The sequence below is a fragment of the Mustela lutreola genome, chromosome 4, assembly GCF_030435805.1.
Source record: "Mustela lutreola isolate mMusLut2 chromosome 4, mMusLut2.pri, whole genome shotgun sequence".
NCBI lineage: Eukaryota > Metazoa > Chordata > Mammalia > Carnivora > Mustelidae > Mustela > Mustela lutreola.
The window spans coordinates 22,403,222-22,425,972 of record NC_081293.1 but is presented as its reverse complement, the minus strand read 5'-3'; the positions used below and the strand labels follow the sequence as shown (position 1 = coordinate 22,425,972).

General features: G+C 42.5%; 1 protein-coding gene across 5 annotated transcripts in view; it reads right to left on the bottom strand.

The window, feature by feature from the left end:
- The window catches only part of SORCS1 (sortilin related VPS10 domain containing receptor 1), a 512,629-nt gene that overhangs the window by 73,256 nt on the left and 416,622 nt on the right, over nucleotides 1-22,751 (bottom strand). For all 5 annotated transcript variants that reach the window (XM_059173260.1, XM_059173256.1, XM_059173258.1 and 2 more), the window contains exons 11-17: nucleotides 20,503-20,605; nucleotides 20,162-20,238; nucleotides 18,206-18,297; nucleotides 16,804-16,911; nucleotides 14,767-14,884; nucleotides 12,540-12,670; nucleotides 9,011-9,124 (exon numbers count right to left, since the gene is read on the bottom strand). In XM_059173260.1, coding sequence (XP_059029243.1) covers nucleotides 9,011-9,124; nucleotides 12,540-12,670; nucleotides 14,767-14,884; nucleotides 16,804-16,911; nucleotides 18,206-18,297; nucleotides 20,162-20,238; nucleotides 20,503-20,605 — 743 coding nt within the window. The remainder of the gene's footprint in view (nucleotides 1-9,010; nucleotides 9,125-12,539; nucleotides 12,671-14,766; nucleotides 14,885-16,803; nucleotides 16,912-18,205; nucleotides 18,298-20,161; nucleotides 20,239-20,502; nucleotides 20,606-22,751) is intronic.

Genomic DNA, 22,751 nt, shown 5'->3' with positions numbered 1-22,751 from the left:
GGCTGTAGTTTTTCTTTGTGAGTGTAAAACTGGAAAAAAGCCATGAAGGTCTTCAGAGTCTGTGATTTTACTATTTAGTAGGTTTTTGTTTGTTTGTTTCTTTTGTGCTTTTGGGGTGGTGGTGGAATCTGGTGGAATGTGACTGTTCACTGTGGGTTAAGGTGACAGGCGTAGTAGATTACAACCCTGTCTTTCAGAGTCACTTGCTGGCACTTTTAAAATAGATAGCTGCCAATATCCTGCTCCTAGGGGTCTTAATTGAGAATTAGTTAAATTATGATTTAGTTGAGAATTCTCGGCGTTAGTGTGTCTTTGTTTTTGTTCTAAGTTTCCCCCTGGTGATTCTTATGTGCATCCAGAATCAAAGACCACTGCCCTGGTGGTTAAAACTAGTGTTGTAGAACCAAACTGCCTGAGTTTTAAATTCAGCACTAACTGTACGAACCTGGGCAGTTACCCAAACTTCCTCTAATGCTTAGGTTCTCTGCTTGTCAAATAGGGATAGTTGCAGAATCCTGTCAATAACCTTCTTGGGAGGATTAAGTGAGATACTACATTGAAAATGGCTTAGCCTAAAGTCTGGTGCATTGTTAGAAACTTCGTAAATATTAAAATTTCAGTATTTAGTAAAAAAGTTAGCATTTAAAGTATTAAACATGAACTTGCTATTATATATCAAGTTCCTAGAAAAACGTAAGTGGCACTCTGATTGCCAAGATTATCTTAAGATCAAATCGAACCATGTCAATTTCTTTTTTAGACTCCTTCACAGCTTCCTGTGGGATTATTCAAAGAGTGTCAAGTTGAAGTTTTCAGTACAGTCCGCAGTCTCTCTTCAGTGCGTTTTTCCAGCTTCAGCTCTTTCCCAACATGTGTCCTGAGCCCCAGCCACAGTCAAGCCTACACGCCTTCTTTTTTCCTGTGCTGTTCATTCTTTTCTGAATGTTCTTTCCTCCTGTCAAGCTTTTATTCATTCTTTATAAAAATCAGCTCAGAATTCATGTTTCTCTGTGAAGTTGTCTCTTGCCTTTTTAGAGTAGTTCCCCCACGTCCTCACCGCACTGGAGCTGAGGCTCTCGGTCTTCTTGAAGGGAGGCAGGTCTTCCTGTTACTGAGCTATGGTGTCCCTCGTGGGTGCTCACAGTGTGAAGAATTTAAATGGTCTATTTTCTTGGATCGTCCTGTGTGCCTTTCAAGGGAAGAATGCCATGCAACCCTCAGCAAAACAAAAAATGGAACAAGCCTTGGGGGTAGAGAAGGGGACTAGCAGTGGGTACAGTGTATGGCCAAGACTTAAAAGCTCCCTAGGCCTAATGTCCCCATGTTTCAACAACAGCAACAACAACAACAACAACAAAACCTGTGCAGTAGTGTGAACACCAACATTCAGAAAGAATGTGGTTCCGTAGCTGACTGTGCAGGTTGTCTGAGTTTTTCTGTTCAAAGGGAACGGCTCTCAGGACTTTTCCTTTAAAGTGAATAAGCAACCTTGGGATTAGGAGACCAGGAGGAGACTTAGCAGAAGGGTAGAAGCACAAGTCATTTGTTTTGATTAGTAAAGGAATGTGACTTTATTTTGAATGCCAATTTGACGAAACAGGACATATGGCCATGCTAAACTAAATGACTTAAAATCAAGAATCATGAGAGTGACTCACGGAATCTACAGTCTGAGTCAACGAGTTGTACAACTAATTTATATAAAGAATTCCCCCCCCCCTTTTTTTTTTGAGCACCTGCAGTCCTAGGAATCCCAAATTGGCCACGGACACATCAGAGCTTGAAGGAAGAGCAGAGATCATCCAATACAACGCCTCCATTTTTCACATAGGTAAAAGCAAACAGTCTTCAGAGTTTGCCAGGGTAACATAAGAGATGATCAGCAGCTCTGGGCCTCTGGACTGAGTCTGGTGTCTCTTGCCACTGTGCCGTATGACCTGGTTGAGAATCCCTAACGCCAGTACCACCAGTGTGGGCAACCGAGCTCCGTGAGGAACCAGGTCTCCGCATAGCGATGTTTACCTTCTTCTTCAACTCCCGACCTCAGTGTCATCCCATGAAAACATGGAAAACCGCATCCAAGCAAGGTGCTCTCAAGAGTCAGCTTCGCAGCCATGGATATTTACTATTGTCTGCGGTGACACTGCATGGCTCTTTGCTAGAGAACCGCGACACAGGCCCCTGCCATGGTGAGTTTATAAATTATGCAAGTGGTTTCCTTTCTGTGGGCTGTAAACACATGCAGCACTTTTAGGACCGATTATTCTCCATGATGCACGCTGACAAATCTTGCCGAGCAGATCAGACCTAACATCAAAATCGCCTCCAGGCCCAGGAGCGGGGTCATCTGGGAGAAGACCACAGCCAGCCAGCCCTCAAAGCCCTTGGAAATACCAACTCCAGGGCAGTGGCAGGTTAGCCGGGGTCTAAGCGTTCTCACAGCCGATACAGAAAGGAGTATGTTTCTAGAAAGCATTTTTAAAACATTCCAAATGTATGTTGATAGTATGGACATTATTGTTTAGCTAGAATTTATGCATATGTATGTATTTTTCCCCCAGACCCGCTAAATGTTCTTACATAGATACTGAATTAATGTTAAAAACTAATGCTAAAATTAAAATTAATGCTAAAAATCTTTTTTAAGCTTCCTGAGTATCTCCATAGTATATTAAGAAACAAACCCTGAGGAGCAGTAAGAGCTGTCACCGTACATTCTTTTAGGAGGGATTAATGGCTTCTCAAAAGAAACTCCACAGACAGAAATTTCTATACACTTACTTTTTTTTTTTTAACACATCTAGAAATATCCCTAGCTTAATAGCAAGAAGAAATCTGTCCCCTGAGAAGATTATCTTGGTTTCTTATAATAAACCAGCCCAATGCTCACTTTATTTTATATTTACAGAATCTTTTACGGCTAGCCTGAAACAAGCAATGTCCTAGTTAATTTAGCAACTTAAATTTGCAGCATGTTCCCTGGATCCAAAACCGTATAAACAAGATTTAACCATATATAAGCACAACTAGAGATTGTGCTTTGTGTGTGTGCAAACGGAGATATTTATAGACACAGATGGAGAAATAAAGAGAAACACATTTAGGGTAATTTCAGCACTAAAATGCAAGAAAATACACGAATGAATACTGATTTCATTCTGCTCACCAATCAGGTAAATGTGTTATCTGCCTTGAGTGGTGAAGAGGGACACACACATGTTTTGATGCCTAGTAGTTTTTAATCATGTGTCTTATGAGTGTATGCAGGTGATTATTTGTTTTACAGATCAATGAAACCAGGGGCTTAGATAAAATATGTCCTAGATCTCAGTGCTGCCGTGACTACTAAGGGTCAAATAAATGTCAGGACTATAGATACACAACAAAACAGTGTCTCCCTTCTTTTTTTTTTCACTTCAGAGAACCCCTTAGATGATGACTATTGGTGATGGTAACCGCGTTTTGCAAAGTGACTACTCTCCCCTAGGTACTGGGCTGCATGCTTTATATACAGTGTTGCATTTAAGTCAAACCCCAAAAGCAGAGAGTAACATTTTATAGGTTAAGAAGCAATGGCTCAAAGAAAGGAAGCACTTGCTAAGATACCAGTAAATGGCAGAAGTCATTTAAAACCCTTACTTGTTTCATTCTAAAATACATCTCTTTTTCACCAGACAAAACATCCGCATTATATTTCATTTCCTGCCCATATAACAGGCTGTGGCATCGGTATCAGCCTCCTGGCTTTCCATGGACCGGCGTGGGGAAGGCGTGAGGGCAAAGGCTGAAAAGAGGCAGGAAGCTTACTACGGAGAACACAGCAGAAGTTTGCTCACATGTGGTTCGCTGGTATGAACCTCAGAAGTCAGACATCACCAGAGCAAGGACTAAGGACAGGAAGTGCGGGCCTCCTACAGGAATTTTGCATTCATTTCAGCTCTTATTCCAACTCTCTTTTCTAAGACCTAGTCAAGAACTAAAACAGAAGTTGCACAACTGTTCACGTCTATACAGCAAAGTTGATAAAAATTTTGGCATCTCCCAAAAATAGTATTTCTATTAGGCATAATAATAACCGATGCTAGACTTTTTCCATTCTGGGGAAGTAAGCAAACCCGTGAACGCTGCTATAATATACAGGGTAAAAAGGTGACTCTGAAGGCACCTTTATAAAGTGAAGCATTACAAAAAATAAAAGGAAAGGAAGGTTTACTTGCAGGCTTTGAACTAAACTCTCAGAGGGTGCTGCTGGGAGATTTGCTTGTTAAACTTCACTGACCAGGGCGGTCATTCCCTAGTCCCTTTCAAAAGTTCAAGTTCTGATGCATGTCTGCACCCTGGGCTCTGCTGGAAGGGGTGTGGTGAAGCCAGGGAGTACAACTGAGGATGCTCTCATTCACAGGCTGACCTTGGTCTTGAGGTTCCTCTGTACTTCATTCTAGCCTGATGCCAATACAGGATCCGTACTAACAAAGCACGGGATGCCCACGGGTGGCTAAAGCTGACAGGGGAGAGACTGAGGGTACATGGTAGTTCCTTAGTCTATGGACTTCCAGGCACTGGCATCGGGTGACCCTTTCAGCCTGATCATCTCCTATTCCTTTCCCCTGGAGCGACCTTCCTTACTTTGGGAAATCCTGCTCAGCCTTTCCTTAGAGAATCTGTTGACATTTGTATTATAAAGGCAGATGGCAGTTAATGCAAATGAATCTGTCCTGTGTGGGACTCCTGGCAGTCTGTGAGCCGGAATCCAGTGTTTTAATCGTTTGGGGGAAATATTTGGTTTGCTTCGATCCTTAGGTCTAAGAAGTAAGTGGTTGGTTCGGTGGGATTTGCTTTATAAGTCAGTAGAAACACTTCTAATTGCCAAAAGAGGATCCAATTACCTTTGTGTGTTTTTATAACAATTATTATGGTACTAGGATGTTCATGGCGACATTGTTTATGGTGGCAGAAAACAGAAAATAACCCAAATGCCCATGACAGGGAATGACAAAGCAATACTAGGGGCTTTAATGCTCTCAAATGAAAAGAAATTAGATGGCAGATAACCATCTGTCCTCTGTTTAGAAAGCTGTTGAAGACATATTTCTGAATGAAAAGCAACATAGAAAAATAACATATCTGGTAGGAAATGACATGTAAGAACAACCTCCCAAATTAGTTTTGTATATTTTTTCTTGGCATAATATTTTGCTGACACATGCAAAGTGTCTGGAAGCAGGCCTATCGAAAGATCACAGTTGTACAGGAAAAGGGGCAGGAGAGAGGGTAATGATCTAAATTGTTTTTTAAACAGAAAACATCTGTATATATTTCTTTTGCAATTACATATTTTTAAGTGAAAAGCTCAATGTTCAATGGCAGCTCTAAAGCGGCTACAATATTTCATACAAAATCTGTGCTTATGAAATGCCGCTAAGTCCACACACAGCCAAGGGGCCTTCCAGGCCGGGGGGGTTGGGCTGGAGGAACACTGCATTTTTTTTTTTTCTCAATTTCATCTATACTTTACCTCTTGCCAACTTTTGAGTTAGCTACAGACCCAGTAAATAGGAATATGATGGGCTGAGGCCTTTTTTGAAGATACTTTCAGGGACCAGTACCAGCTAAGGGTCTTCTTGTTCTTACTGCAGAATGTACAGGGAGGCGATATGCCCACCAGTGAGGTGAGGATTCACACGCTTCTCCTGCGCTTTAGCCCACAGAGCCCCGTGCGAGTGATCACTCTCCACCCAGGAGCACCTTGGTTTTGAGATCAAGGCAATCATCCTTCCTGCTGATGGCTGGAATTTATCCAACCTTCTCTTTACACAAGCTCCTCGCTGACACAGATGCTTTTCTAGAAAGAGTCTGAATAGAATAGATGAAACCAGTAGGTAACTTAACAAAAACTTTTGGGGTCAGACGCTGTCCTCTAACACTCACTTATATGAACAACACTCCAGGAGTGGAGGGGAGCCCTAGGGAATAATGCCTGTGATTCCGTGATTAATAAACATCACTGCAGGACGCCTGGGTGGCTCAGTTGGTTAAGCAACTGCCTTTGGCTCAGGTTATGATCCTGGAGTCCCGGAATTGAGTCCCGCATTGGGCTCCCAGCTCCACGGGGAGTCTGCTTCTCCCTCTGACCTTCTCCCCTCTCAAGCACTCTCTCACTCTCTCTTTCTCTCAAATAAGTAAAATCTTTTAAAAAAAAAATAAACTGCCTTGACAAACATTTATCTACCTGGACACTTATTGCTGAATCACATTTTTAATTGAAATTTTAATAGGGCATAGATGAAAAAAATCCCACTGGACAGGTTATTATGATTTATTCATTTCTGATGTTTTATTTTATAGGAGCCAGAGTTTATTTGAATTTCACATACTAAGTTTATCAAAGGAATGGGGAACCTTATTTAAGGATGTCCTAAAATGTGTGTGTGTGTGTGTGTGTGCGAGTGTGTGTGTGTGTATTCTCAATACACCAAAGAGTGAGGGTCACTGCCTATACTCTACTTTGCTCCAGTGACTTGAGTAGCACATGGAATAATTTAGACCCCTCTGTACTGGGACCTCCCTTCATCAATACCGAAGAGAAATGATATAACTTCCTTGACTGAGTTAGTGAAAAAAAAAAAAAAATCAATTCAGAAACTGGTGTTAGGGGTTCCCAGTGCCCCCCACAATGTCTAAACATGCTGGTGTGTGCAAGTCATAACACTCGGCCCTTTGGCACTCCCTCACGGTTAAAGGTACTAGTTTCAGCAGCTCCATTTTCCCACGGTGCTGCATTCTGAAGGCCTCACCCACCCACCGCTGTAAAAATGCCATTTGTAGTGCTCTCAGGTTTTAAGTTATGCTGCAAATAAATCACAACTTATCCCTATATTCTAAAGTTCTGGGAATCCCTAACCTCAGAGATAAGAACACTTGAGGGTACAAGTCTGTGTTGTTTCCCCTCCAGTTTTCCTGCAGCTAGCACGAGAAACAAGAAGAGAAATTCTCAAGCAGGACAGGCCTCCTGGTGAGGCATCGTCCCCCTCTGTCCCACCTTCTGTCTTTAGTTCCTCTCTTTTTCATGGTTTAAGACCAGGATTTTCAAATGTGCACACGTGACAGCGAAGAGCATAATGAATACCCCTGCTCCCCACTAATTCACTTTCAAAGATTTTCAATAGCTGTTTTTTAACGTTTTAAAACAAATGCCACACATCATGTATCTTTAAAAGGCCTTGGGGTGGCTGGGTGGCTCATTCAGTTAAGTGTCTGCCTTTGGATCATGTCATGATCCCAGGGTCCTGGGATGGAGCCCAGAGTCCGCCTTCTGCTTGGCCGGGAGCCTGCTTCTCCCTTTGCCTGTTCTGCCTGTTGCTCTGCCTGCTTGTGCGCGCATGCTCTCTTTCTCTCTCTCTTTCTCTGATAAATAAATAAATAAGCTTTCTTTTTAGTCAGACCAAAATACCATTATCACACACAAATATATAACTATATTTAGTTAATACAATAAATATAATATAAATATTTAGGCTTAGATATAACATGATCTATCACCTGTGATAGTTTTATGGGTCAGTGTGACTCCGCCACGGGTGCTCAGGTATTTGGTCAAACATGATTCAGGGTGGTTCTGTGAGGCTTGTTTTTGATGACCTTAGCATGCAAACTAGTAGACTGCGGAAAGCCGACTGCTCTCCCAATGTCCAATATGTTGGAAGGCCTCAAGAGGAGAAAAAGGCTTACCCTTTCGTGAGCAAGAGGGAATTCTTTGGCCTGATTGTCTTCAAACTAGAAATTCACCTTTATTTCTGCCTTCACACTTCTGCTGCAACGCTGGCTCCTCCTAGATTTGAGCCTTCTGGCCGTTAGACAGAACTATACCATCAGCTTTCCTGGTTCTGACTTGGATTAGAAACAAACCTTCAGCTCTACTTGGTGTCCAGTTTCCCAAGTCACTTTGCAGATCTTGACACTTGGACTTGCCACTTCCATAATCTGTGATCCAATTCCTTATAATGAATATACATATCTATATATCTATTATCTCTATATATCTACATGGTCTCCTATTGGTTCTCTTTCTCTGGGGATCCCTGATGAATACATCATCTAATCACCAGACCATATTCCATTTTTCCAAATGGCTCCAAGGTGTCTTTTTACAATCTGCCTGAATTAGAATCCAAGTAAGTCCACATAATATTTTTAAAGTCCATAAACATCAACTCCACTTGTGGAAAAGTCACAGAATGTTTTCTCTTTTATGGTATTTCTTCTCTCTCTTTTTTTTTTTTTTTTAAGAATATTTATTTATTTGACAGAGAGAGGCCACAAGTAGGCAGAGGAAGGGAAGCAGATTCCCTGCTGAGCAGAGAGCCAGATTCGGGACTTGATCCCAGGACTCTGAGATCATGACCTGAGTGAGCCGAAGGCAGAGGATTTACCCACTGAGCCACCCAGGCGCCCTATGGTATTTCTTAAATAATATTGGATAAGTCCTACAATGCAAAACATTAAAACAAACTTTTAGAATCTGATTCCATCTTTATAAAGATCAGAATGTATGCCTTAAACATGTCAAGACTGGACATAGGAAGAAAAAGAAACACGTCTCAACTAATAGCAATATACTCTTGAAAAGTCAATGAGCTTCTTTGTTCGCTCTAGCTTCTGCATCTATAAAATAGGAAATGCACCTATGAGATATTTTCTTGGCCTTTTTCACAGAGATGCAATGAGGGGGAAAGGTAGCTTCACAGAAATAGCTCTGAAATAATGTATCAAAAAGTAAAGAAATTTATAGATTACCATCCTCCTCATCCTCCAAGGAACCTGTTTTCTTTATTTGCAACTGAGGTCTTCTTTTCAGATGAAAATTGCACTATTAATACATATCTGTGCTGCATTACTAACATAAATGAACACACTGTGCTGTAGTGAAAAAGCCCAGGTCTTCCATCAGACATAATTCTGTAAGTTTAACACTGGCTGAAATCAGACCTCTCCAGGTTGCTACCACACTCACCCAGTACTGTTGAGATAACTCTGTCCTAAGCTGCAGTCCTTGGACAGAGAAGACGGGTTGAACCAAAATGCTGGAAGACACTGACCATTGCTGTGTCGCTCATACCCATAGTCACTGTGAGGGAAAGAGCCAGGAGAAACTGTCAGTAGGTTGCAAAATCTCTAGAACAGTTTCATGGTAGCACACAGCCAACTTCTACTCTAGTCAATTAGTCAAACAACAAGATTCACTGAATCAATACCAATACCAAAAATGGAACAGTTTTTTCCCCCTGTGGAATATCAGTTAATTACCTATGACAATACCCCACATTTCCAGAAAAGCTGACTTGAAAGCAACAGAGAACCCTGTGTAGAGACAGAGGCTCAGTGACCAATAATTCCAAGTAACTGTCTTTAAGCTCGGAGAGCAGATGATGTTCTTGTGAGGAGAATACACAATACTGACGGTGGTTGGGCCCCAAGAAAGCTGCAGTTATTAAACAGGCACTGGGGGTGCCTGGGTGGCTCAGAGGCTTAAGCCTCTGTCTGCCTTTGGTCTGGGTCGTCATCTCAGGGTCCTGGAATTGAGCCCCAGATCGGGCTCTCTGCTCAGCAGGGACCCTGCTTCCCCCTCTCTCTCTGCCTGCCTCTCTGCCTACTTGGGATCTCTCTCTCTGTGTCAAATAAATAAATAAAATCTTTAAAAAAAAAAAAAAAAAGGAAAGAAAGCAGGCCATGGTGGAGGCTTACGCCTCAGTGTACACATCACTGATGCAAACACAGCCACACGTGACACAATTCTCATCACTGGTGATGTCTTTGGGGTGCTCTTCCAAGACATCTGGATCTACCAAGCAGAGCTGAGCCAGGTCTCTCTGTGCACTCTCCATATGCTTCAGAGTCACGGCAGAAAAGGAAATGTCCTTCAGGGTTGTCATGAACACTCCCCCGAGGAAAAGGTTTTTTTGTTTGTTTGTTTGTTTGTTTTTCCCAGTCAGTTAGCATCATCCCAGTTAGCTTTAAATCTCTCCATAGCTTGGAAAGAGTCAAAGACTTTTATCTCCCTCTCCTCTCTTTCTTGCCTCCAGGGGCCTCCACATGGCCTGATAGTCTTGGCTTCTGGAGGATGAGCTTGGGCACAGAGGACGACAACAAATTGCACCTCCACAGGCACAGACAAATCAGTAACCATTCGCATTAGTACGAATTGGCCCATCTGCGTAATGGAGGTGAGATGCTGGCTCACAAGGGGCGGGAAGCGAGAAACAGGCTAAGCAGCCAAGGGGCCTGTCACCAGGCAGCTGGCACTTAGAATTCTGCACGTATCAGCTGGATTTGGTGCTGGTTCAACACAGCATGGATAGGAAGACTTCAGAAATGCTGCCTACAGGACACCCGGTGTTCGTTTCTGGGAATTATTTTACAAATGCTGAAGAATGGCAGGCAAGGTCGTCTGGGGGACTGTCCAGGGGAGAGCCAAGCTGAGAGGGAACATTTAGGGACAACCACCTTTTCTTACGCTGCAGTCAAGTGGAATCACGGAAGCTCTAGCTACGGGGAGAGACTCAACAAGGTCATGGTGGGTCTTCCGAAATATTTTTAGAAATCAGGCAGTAAACAAAAATCCCATTTGACCAGAAAAACTTACAATGGCCTCATTTATGATTCATTACCCACTTCTCAGAATACATTTCAGTTAGTGGTACGAGTAGCAGATTCCAATCACAGATGAAGTCAAGAACTGGGCCAAGACTGTAGGGGAGTGAGGAAGAAAGAATGGGAGAAGCCTAATTGCCTTCCTTCCCCTCTGGTCCTTCCACTCTAGACTAAACCTTAACACTGAGAACTGAAAAAGAAAAACAAGACATGACAATGACAACAATAAAAGACCAGCTTATTTTGGAACCTCGTAGAAAAGATGCCTCCTGAACAGTATTTTCAGGAACAATCAGGGAATTGGGATGTCTCATCTCGCTTTTTCTCTTTGCTTTCCTACCAGCATAAATTTGCTCTTTACAGAAGGATGACTACGTGCGAAGGCTGAAGTTAAATGACTAAGATAAAATGTTAACTTCTTTACAAGCCCTCCTTGAATAGAGGGGATAAAAGGAGAAGCAGTCAGAAAGAGGGATGGTCTTTAAAATTCCATGGACATTTTCTCAGTGACTATATTTCAAGATGTCAGTCCTGAAAGGTAGGGCGGGGGTAGGATACTTCTATCATTGTTAGTAACGGTGTACTGGCTAACACAGACGTTACAGCTGGAGAGGCCCCCGCAGATTTCCTTGTGAACCTCAATGTAACTGAATTTCTGTTGGCTTCTGGCTGAGCCCAAGATTACAGCACTGGCTCTTGGCTTGCCTTGTTTACCAACAAGAGGGCAACAGCCTTGGGTTATCAGACTGAGGGCTGGTGGCCAATCCTGGCAGGCCTGCACCGGACCATTTATTCAGAGAATGTCTCTAGAGGTTTACCACGAGAGAAGACTTACTTTTTCTGAGTCATATGGTGTGTACACAGCTATGTGGCATGTACCCAGCCCAGTCACTGATATTTTGATGATCAGATAAGTGATCTGTGATTGCTGTACAGGCAGAGATCTGATATGAAAGGAATGACTTTGGTTTCTTATGTGGGTCAAGTTTCAGTCACTTAACACTGACATCTATATTCAAAAATTGCTGAATATATATGTTTATATATATAAATCTAAAGAAAAATAAAGAGAAGAAAAAAATGAGATGGATATGATGAAGGGAGTTACCACCTACTTATCCTCGATCATTTCGAGTCTCACCTGAAGGCCAGACCAGAACAGAGCAAGGGCAGCACTGACCCCACAGGCTAGCTTTCCGCTTACCAAATGCTTCGGAAAGAATGCTATGGTGCTCAAATGTCTCAGTCCTTTCCAGTTTATACTAGCTGAATCTTGGAAGAGGGAGAAGTCTTCTGCACCACCAGATCCACAGAACCACAGATCGCCAATGCCACTGAATCAACCCTTGCACTGAATTCTTGCGCTGAAGTCTTCCACACCTTGCACAAGCAATCATCAGCTAACTAACCACTGACTGAAAACTTCCCAGGACAGCAAATCTACTGCCTTATAAGGTCATTGTTCCACCACTAGGAACCTAAACTCTAGGAGGTCTTTACCTTGTGCCCAAATACATTTGCTGTCTGAGAAGTCAACTTACTGTTTTCAGTTCTGTTGTCTGACACAACTCAGGGTGGATGTGGTATCTTTTTTTGTCCTGAGATCTATCAACTATGTGAAGCTAGTTACCAACCATCTTATTAATCCTCTTTCAGTCCAAAGAAACTTCTAGTTTTTCCATATACATATGCCCATAGCTAATGAACCATGTTGTCTTCAAGAGGTAATTTCATAAGAATATGAGGCTTGTGACAGCATGCATATATATATATATATATATATATATATATATATATATATTCGCTACTATTATTTTAAATCTTGGCTTTCATTAAGACGCAAATGGGTTTGATACATGGAATGACCCCATGGAGTGACAGCACAAGCTTACCAGTCAAAATCAGCCTCTGTGCAGACACAGGGTTCAGATTCCATAGCTCCTGCATACTTCCCTTGCATACACTTACGCTCTGATTTTCGTTTCTTGTATATCCTTTTTGCTCCCATGATGCATGCTTCCCCCTGTAAGGAGACAAAGGATCCCAGGCAGTTGGGGACAAAGCTCGGACCCTCCCCGCTCCACATCAAGACACTCGGGGAGAGGTACCCAAGCCTTAGTGTAATCTGGACACAGGTCGCCTGCTTTGTGCTAACAGCATTTTACTTTTTTTTTTTTTTTTTTTTTTTAACAGCATTTTACTTTTGATGTCTAGAACCTCAGTGTAGAATGCAACTGTAAAGACAATTCTAAGAAACTTGGAGGGTGTGTCAAAAAACATCGTTAACTCATCATGTATTTGGCAAACCTTTGCTTGGCAAGGTATGAGACTCCATGCTACAAGGGACACACAGACAACTCAGACTCAGCTTTTAACAAATAAAGGTACTGCCGACAAATCTATGGTAATTAAGTTCAATTCTTCTATAATAAAAGATTTATGCACCTGGTCATTTACGAGCTTATGAAAGAAGAGTATTGCTAAGAAATATAAAGATCCATTTTGCCTCAATTTATTGTGCCTCTGCCCACATGACTTTATAGCACGGATTTTATGTCCATCTACCAAGCAAGTGAGAGAACTAAACTCAGTGTTTCTCTACAAAATAAATAAAAGCTTTGAATACCACAGTGCCTGTGGATCCCAAAGGGGAAAATAACAGCAATGTAAATGAGCAGTGATTTTATTGTTGAGTCTCCAAAAAAGAGTATAGGATTTTGGTGGATGCAGCCCGAGCTGTCAAACACAGCTATGCGTCTGAAGGACAGCAAAGAGTTTTGTCCTTTGAGCAAATTCCTTTTAATTGGCTCCATCTCATAGACACATCTAGATGTAAATATATTCCAGCTGACCCTTGAGCAATGTGGGAGTTACAGGTTCTAACCCTCTCACACAGTCAAAAATCCACGTATAATTTTGAATCCCCCGAAACTTAACTACTAATAGCTTACCACAGACTAGAAGCCTTCCTGATAATGTAAATAGCCAATGAACCACAGATTTTGTATGTTACATGTATGACATGCTGTATTCTTACAATAAAGTAAGCCAGAGAAAAGAAAATGGTATTAAGAAAATCATAAGGAGGGGGGGCGCCTGGGTGGCTCAGCGGGTTAAAGCCTCTGCCTCCAGCTCAGGTCATGATCGCAGGGTTCTGGGATGGAGCCCCGCATCGGTCTCTCTGCTCCGCAGGGAGCCTGCTTCATCTTCTCTCTCTCTCTCTCTCTGTCTGCCTCTCTGCCTACTTGAGATCTCTATCTGTCAAATAAATAAATAAAATCTTTAAAAAAAAAAAAAAAGAGAATCATTAGGAGGATAAAAATATTTAGAGCCCTGGACTACATTTATTGAAAAAAAATGTGCATGTAAGTGGACCTGTGCAGTTCAAACCCATGTGGTTCAAGGATCCAGTTGTACTTAGTCTAAGTTTGGGGATACGATGTGTTACTGCTTGACTATAGTGATGGCTATGCAGGGGGACCTGCTGTCCCTCCTTGGAGGAACCTGCAGAATGACTTCCACATTGGAAATCAAAGGAGAGATGCTTTCAGCTACAAGCTGATCAGTTGAGGACCCAGAATGAAGGAACGCTTCCTACTAATGATTCTGCGTCTTTGTACTTTGAGTGCCTTGGAAGGAGGCAAGAAGCACCACCTAATCCCAGGGAATCACAGGGTGACAGGGAAGGATTTGACTGGCACCGCCTACCGAGGGTAATTTTATTATTTTATGTCTCCGTTTGCATTGCTCGATAAAACTGAAGACCCTCTCCTCACCCCTGCCCCTACCCTGCGCCCACACGACATGCTCAGATTAATTCTGTTTGGATCCGCGTGCTGAGTTGGTATTTCATTTTGAGTTGTAAATCTAAGCCAAGCACATTTGAATTTTATCTCATTATATCCTAGTACAATAAAAAAAGAAATTATTTCACAACAAGCCATAAGTGTTGAGTTTGTTCACTGTTGTGGAACACAAAACATGTAAGAAATCAGTCGATGTAGCTTTAGATGAAGCCGGAGAGGTAAGCTGTGGCTGTGAGGACCCCAATTCCTACACCTGCACGACAGACACCCCATGCCCTCCACCAGGACTGCCCCTCAGCTCGGCCCCCCCTACCTGGCTGTGCAGCTGCCAGGGTCTGTAGTCTTCCTCGGCACACCGTCGGTCGAAAATGGACTTGTAGTCCACCTTGACCAGCTGCCATTCGGAGCGGTGGCTGAAGTGTCCAAACACGCTACAGGGTTCGCAATGAGAAAAATAATCACAATCAGAGCAATGCCAGTCGCTAGCCTGTGCTGGGGGTTTACCGCGAGCTTAGCCCAACACTCAACACTCTACACTGAGCAGATCACTTAATCCCCAAAACACAGTGATAGGGAGGGTGACTGTTACTGGCTCTGAATCACCCATGGGTAATCTGAGGCTCAGAGCGTTTCGCTAACGTGCAAAAAAGAAAGTCAAATCACTAAGAACCCGTCCAGTCAGAGCCCAGAACTCAGGTGGAGTCTGACGAAAAACTCACTTCTGCCTATTTACCACAAGAATGGCTGACAAGAAAAAAAAACAGTTAAGGAAATGATCGATCACAAGCGCTGCCTTCGATGTGGTCCAGGATTACACACCTAGGTTCTCCTGCTAAGGTCCGTGGTTTCCACAGTTTTTGTGCTATTTCACTGTCCTGCCTGTCCCTAGGGAGAGTGGCCAGGAGGGCCTGGTAGTGAGAACTGCGTCCGGCACTCTGCATTCTCTCCTTACTCAGACAAACTCAGGTATCTAGTCACCAGTCAGAGCCAAATGTGGAGAAAAGCCACAAAGTAGCCTTTCCAGTCAGCTCTTTTTCATCTGCATTCTGCAAATATGAAAACCGGATAAGGGGGGTGCCTGGGTGGCTCAGTTGGTGAATAGTCGGCCTTTGGCTTAGGTCATGACACCAGGGTCCTGGGATCAAGTTCTGCATCAGAGTCCCTGATTCTCCCCCTGTCTCTCATGAATAAATAAATAAAATACTGAAAAAAAAAAAGATAACTGAATAAAGGGCAAATTATGGAACAAACAGCTTATCTGGCTCTGTGTTTGGTGAGCAAAAGCACAGCTAAGAGGCATACTAAATTTTTGTTGCTCTTTTCTATCATTAAAAGAAGGAACAAAAAATTAGAAAAAATTAGAAATAGTTCCAACTATTCATTGTTTTTTAAATTTTCATTGATGACAGGGTTGACTACTTTAAAACTTCTGTTTTCCATGTCCAATTTTTAGGGGATGAAAAAAAAAAAACCCAACAAAAAACCCTTCACAGTTTCATATTACAAATTCAACGTTCGTGTTTTGAAACCCTTAAGCAGGCAAGTCATTAATCAAGTCTTTCACAAATTAATGATCATCGCTTTCCAGACAAGAATGAGTGCAAATACAATTTCACAAGAACAGATTGTTCTCACGGTTTTTCTAATATAACCTCACAAGTGGGTTCGGTAAAGAGCCAGGAAAAAAGAAAATCCTTTGTGGGGTTTTGATCAAGCTGTATTCTGTCTTAAAGTGAAATCATTCTTAAATGCCTGTGATTTCCTGTATATTCAGTTTATTATTAAAGTTTTAAATTTATAGTTTTATTTTCTTTTGAAACAATCACGTCTCATTTCCCCAGCCAGGCCCATTCAGTATAGGAAGAAATAAGTTGTGTCCTCTTGCCGCCAGCGCTCAGTGTGGGTGTCCTAATTATTAAAGAGCCAAGAAAATGGGCACCCACATTTTTCTTTCCCTTTTGCTGAGAAACAATGAAGTGAGATGTACTGACCTTGCTGGCAATTTCAAATCTAACAGCAGTGAAGTGAGTAGGCTTTGCTAAAAACAATAGGTTTCCGGGGGGCACCTGGGTGGCTCAGTCCATTTGATGTCTGAATCTCAGTGTTGACTTAGGGCGAGATCTCAGTGTTGACTTAGGGCGAGATCGAGCCCCACACGGGGCTCTGTGCATGGCATGAGATCTGCTTCGATTCTCTGCCTCTTCCCGCCACCACCCTCAGCCCCCCGCCCGGCTCATGCTCTCTTGCTCTCTCAAATAAATGAATGAATCAAATCTTTAAAAAGAAAACAAAACACAACATGTTCCTGGATTTATATTATAATTAGAAGACATCATACTTTTCCACTTACGTCATAATTAGAGTCTCCTCCCCAGGCTCACCCAGAACCCCATCCACAAAAAGTGGAATAGATGTGAAACTGTACTTGCTCCAAGATCTCCCTTCATCAAAACTCAACCTAATGAAAGAAAAAAATAATAGGCATCAGATCTCAAAAGGAAAAAAAAAAAAAAAAAAAAAGTCCTTTCAGGGGAAAGATACTATCAGCCAGGAGAGAATACATTTTAAAAGTACCCGGGGCGCTGTCAAAGTGAGCCTTTTATATGAATAAGTATTCTTAATTACATCAGAAGGTAGAAATACCGTTAGCCAAGCAATCTGGGACCCAGATGTGTTATAACAGCTATAAGGGGAGAGCTGTACGAAATGGGAATAATAATAAGTCTTTGATAGAATTTTTTTTTAATTTGGATATTTTATTAGGTCTTAGATCTCAATGTGACCCTCTCCCAAACCTCACTGCAATCTAGCAGCAGGCTTTACTGGTGATTCTGAGGAGCAATGGCCTTATGAGACCTACTTAGATGGACTTGAACCAGCTGCCTCTAAGTGAGCAAATCCTGAGCGGCTTCCCTCCTACTCTGTTACGAATCCGAGCTGACTCATGGAGGAGGGGTACAGAAGGACTGGCTCCTGAGAGCAAGAGAGGTCTGCAGCCCTGCTGTTTGCATGGGATGGTTCCTCGGCTCTGCCATTCTCTGTGGATGTCTTCCCCCCTCCAAGCTAAGCCTCTGTTTCTCTTATTTCGGCAGCTTTCCCATAGGTCTCCAAAGTAACTAAGACCAGAGGGAAAATCATGTTTTTGGTTTTGAACAAGCTTGCCAGTGGAGAGAGCCCCTTTCAAAAACACAGATTAAGGAACCTTCTAGAAAGCATTCTGGAAGGGAGGGCTTGCACATCCCTCTGTGTGAGACCTCCAGGAAGAGCTGTGGTTTGTCACCCCATCCCACCACCCCCGCCAAAGGAAGCCAAGGAAGGAGGAGCAGGGGAAAGAGACAGGGAGAGATGTGCCCCGAATTGCTGATCTCTGTGCAGACACACAAAATGAATACACATTAAGCTACTCTTAACTTCTGCCCATTGTACCCAACAGGCCACTGTACCCGTGAGTGCCCTGAAGCAATAAGGTAGGTACTAAGAGGGAGGGCACTGACATATGTGAAAACCACCATGCAACTAACTCCTCTCTCAGGGGCAGAATCAGTCTAAATCTTCCTCTCTCTCTCTCCTTTCTCCCTTTCCTCCTTCTTCTAGGAAACTGCAGGCAATCATCTTATTTTAATAGAGTAAAGCTATAAATTGTGTTCTAGTAGACACTGATGTTTTTCTGCCAACACAGTCCCCATCCGACATCCGACCCGTCAGCTGGGCTTAGCGGGATGGAGCCATCCAGTCATGACCCATGCCTTTACCAGAGATGTCGAATCGGGAGCGACGTGTGCTTCATAGCCACCAAGACTCCACCTTGGTCCAGATATAAAACACTGTGCTCCTCTTCAAAGATCTGCAAGAGGGAAACACAGCCACATGGACACACGCCACATCCACACATGCCCAGAGTTCAGAGAAGGAGTCTTCGTCTGAGGAGATAAATCCCTCCCATGAGAGAACAGGGTTTCCCAAAATCTTTGGAGAGACACAGCTATAGTCAGTGCTTCCCAAGGGGGACCACACGTACCACTGGAGTTATACTAAATGCTTTTAGGTGCTCCACAAAAGAAATCTGAAGAATTAAGAGTTATGTGTTCATATTTATAATCCCATCTCTTTGTGGTAAATTCTGTTGATTCCCACAGATGACGATGTCAGAATACTGGGTAACCATCTTATTGTACAACATCTTTAGAAGGAAGAAAGCTTAGAGATACCTTACTCCAACATTTTCATTTTGACAGGTTTAGAGAGATGGGATTTGTCTAAGGCCAGGCGTAGAGTAACTCACGGGGCTGCGACCTGCGGCGTTACTGTACCCTTTCCAGAATGTAATTACTTCAAAGTGTCCAAGTACTACAAAAGAAAGCTGTTCTTGTTCAATTCATAGATTCGCTACCAAGCCTAATGTAGTTCTCATCAAAATGGAATCAACCTGGGGTACATGTGTCCTTTAGGTTTTTCACCAAATGTGCAGAAATCAACTTGAAGTCAAGTGGAGATGGGCTGCAAACAATTTCTGTGTCCTCTCCGTACGAGACGTGTGCTGTTTTCTCATAATTGCGTTGTTGGTATTGCCTTGTCTGTGGCTACACTACAGACATAATTATTTTCCCTCTTGTTTATCTCTTCTACCTAAAAGATATCCCAGGACTACAGATGTAGAGAGCTCTCTGCTTGGTTTGGGTGCTGGAAGCAACAAAATGGGATCCTGGCTCTTGAACTGTTCGCCAGAGGCAGCTTCATAGTCCAAGTTCCTACATGCCCCAAGATCAACAGCCCTGGGGTTTAAGCAACTTAAGCAAATATCCTTCCTGCCTCACTCTTCTCAAACCACGTGAATCACATGGAGGATCTACGAAGGGTCTGAGGCGAGGAAATGGTAATTGGACCATGGCATGGACATCTCTGTCTAAAATTTAAAGCAGAGTATTCTCATTTCTGTGTGATTACCTGTGCATTAGGTTTCAATTTATGGTGCTAGTTATTGTATGATAATTAAACGTCAGCAGGTTATTAAAATATATTTATTGAAGTGTAACAACCATGCATTAGACACATATCTTGTTATGATTGCTAAACCTCATTAAATGCTTGTTTTATAAGCTATGGGTATCTAATTTTCATTTAGAATTTAGAGAGGAAGCATTTAAGCTAAACACGTTGGTTTAAAGTGATTCCATTTCTACATTTCCCAACTTATGCACCCTGATGGTTATTACTCTGTCTTCTGCACATGAAATTTAAACATTTCAGACCACCACCTGGGTAATGGCTGTTTCTGTATCACTGCATTCCTCTCTAGTCTGACTCCAAGGCAAGGGGGATTTATGGTGGCAACTGAGTGTTAGGGATAGAATCCACCCTCCAGGCTCCGTGTTCCTATATAATAACCCCTTGGGGATCCTGGTTTTCTTTTGTGGAAAAAAAATTCAGTCAGCTCCAATTTGGTCTCATTGTAACTTACAAACTTTCTTACATAGAGGCTCTGAAAAAAGGGTCATTTTTATTGAATGACAAAAAAAAAATCACATTGCATAATTATTTGCTAAACTCAAAGACTTATTTAAGATTCTCATAAAACAAAAAAGGAAATAAACACATTGACAAGTTTTAGGATCTACATAGAGCCAAAGGAGTTCCCAGAATCTAACCAAGTTGAACAATGTTTATATGTCATTTAAAATGCAGCAACTCAACCCAGGATGTCTTCTTACCTGCCTCCAGGTGTTCCCTGCGTCTGACGAGACAAACATGCTGATGTCGCTGTCTGATAATTCAGAACCTATATTACCTAGAGAAAGCATGTCACCATCAGTGAAAGGAGCTGCTTGCAAAAGCTAACAATAGGCTCTACTGCCCACCTATGCTGCCTGAGACAGACTGAGACTGTCAACAATGTACGTGAGCAAGGGTTTCTTAGCACAGTTTCTCCAGGGTCTGTTGTTTGGGTGACTTCCAAAATATTTTCGCTTGCTTATTAAGTTCCCAGCACAGATATCTAGCTTCTAAAATAAATACAATTTGCAACAGCAAGCCCACCAGGCAAGCTTCTTACCTGAAGCCACTATGATGCTGGGCGCTGTGTCTCGGCTGGCAATGATCCCTGACGTGTAGGGATTCTCAGAGACTTTAAGGTGAAGGTGTAGTGAACAATAGGGCTGAGAAGAGGAGAAATGAGGGTCATAAAGACATGTAATCTAAACCATCACTTAAAGTCCAGATTCAAAGGATCCATGCATTCATCCACCCAACCCATCTAGCCGTTCATTCATGTACCCGTCTCCTATTCCACAGGTATCTGGTGTCCACTAAGTATAAGACAGGTGCCAAACTGGGGAAGGAGGGAGCATCTTCATGTTAGGTCTGATCTACTGCCTTGATTGCCATTTGGCCATTCAACAAATATCTTAGTGCTCTATCTGTAAGGCACTGGGCGTAGCTTATGAAAGACTTACATTGACTAACATTTGGTCTCTGCCATTATATGGTACTTAATTTAAGATTTTTCTATTGACTACCATCAAGAGAGACTAGCATAACAGCCATAAGATCAGTAAGGAAGAAACATGAAGTTCTAGAGGCTGACATGACTGTGTGTCCAACTTTGGATAAGGGAAGGCTTCGAGGAGAAAATGGCGCCTGAGCAAAGATGCGTAAGGTAGGGATTGCAGGTGAGATGTTCAGGAAGATAAAGAACATTTCAGGCCCGAGCAATACCAATAACAAAGAAAAGAAGTAGAAGAGTTTAGCCAGGTAAGACAGAGGAGGAAAAATGGGGTAGAAAAATCAGGTAAAAAGATTTGCTCAGGGGTGCCTGGGTGGCTCAGTGTGTTAAAGCCTCTGCCTTCGGCTCAGGTCATGATCCTAGGGTCCTGGGATCGAGCCCCACATCGGGCTCTCTGCTCAGCAGGGAGCCTGCTTCCTCCTCTCTCTCTGCCTGCCTCTCTGCCTACTTGTGATCTCTGTCTGTCAAATAAATAAATAAAATCTTTAAAAAAAAAAAAAAAAAGATTTTCTCAAGCTGGGGGGGATCTGAAGAAGTCCGCTGGTATCTCTTGGCCACCGCCCATTGGAGACATCAGTCTCGGTTGTCCAGAAGGTGCAGAAAGACATCTGAAACTCATCTAACGTCTACCAGGAAATCAACACAATATCCACGTAAGGGCGTGATCAGAATCTGTATTAGTCAATATAAAAGTCATGCCTGTAGACAAAATGCACTAGTAATAACAATTCAAATGAAAATTTGAGGGACTTTTTAATCTGTGTGTAAAAATCTCGATCAAATTCTCTGATTAAGATACCAACAGTTTTCAAATACTGGATAATAAATCTTACATGAATTTCATTTAAAACAGTTCTAGGACTGAGTTGTCAAAAACTACAAGTTTGTATCTGAACCTGCATTTCTTTTTATCTCTCAAAAAGATTATCTTCTAATCTTATCGACTTGAGTTTTTGGAATTACCAATGTATCTCTGTTACTACTTTCATTCTGCTCTGTAAGTCTCAGCCAGCAGATATTCAAAGAGCTACAGAGATACAATGATTAAATTTATATGGGATAAAGTCAATGAAAAACTAAAAATGAAGCAGAGGGATGAAAGCGGCCAAAATACTGGTGAAGTCAAACAGTGGATCCCCAACAGGGCCTTTCCTCCCTGCCAACACAGAGTGAACTCTCCAGGGACGATGATCGTTATAAGTGATGGGTTTTGCCTAAAAATGACATGGAAGGGTTTCCGAAAAAAGGCATTCTTACTTTACAACGTTTCATAAGAGTAAGGAAGACTGCCCCTCTAAAAAGAATCTTTTGGACCCAGAGGTTTGGTTTCCTCTTGCCCGAGAAGACTATGAGAACAGGTAAATAAGTCAAGCAGAGAGAGTCGGTTATCATACGGTTTCACTTATTTGTGCAGCATAACAAATAGCATGGAGGACATGGGGAGTTAGAGAGGAGAAGGGAGTTGGGGGAAATTGGAAGGGGAGGTGAACCATGAGAGACTATGGACTCTGAAAAACAATCTGAGGGTTTTGAAGGGGCGGGGGGTGGGAGGTTGGGGGAGCCAGGTGGTGGGTATTAGGGAGGGCACGGATTGCATGGAGCACTGGGTGTGGTGCAAAAACAAGGAATACAGTTATGCTGAAAATAAAAAATAAATTAAAAAAAAAAAAAAAAAAAAGAACAGGTAGTGTTGTCTGCTGGGCACGTTCCCGGACAGGGCTGTGCCGTGCTGATGTTAAGACAGAGTAAAGCAGAGACGGTAAACTGCACCTCCATGAAAGTTTTCCTGACAGCTGTAG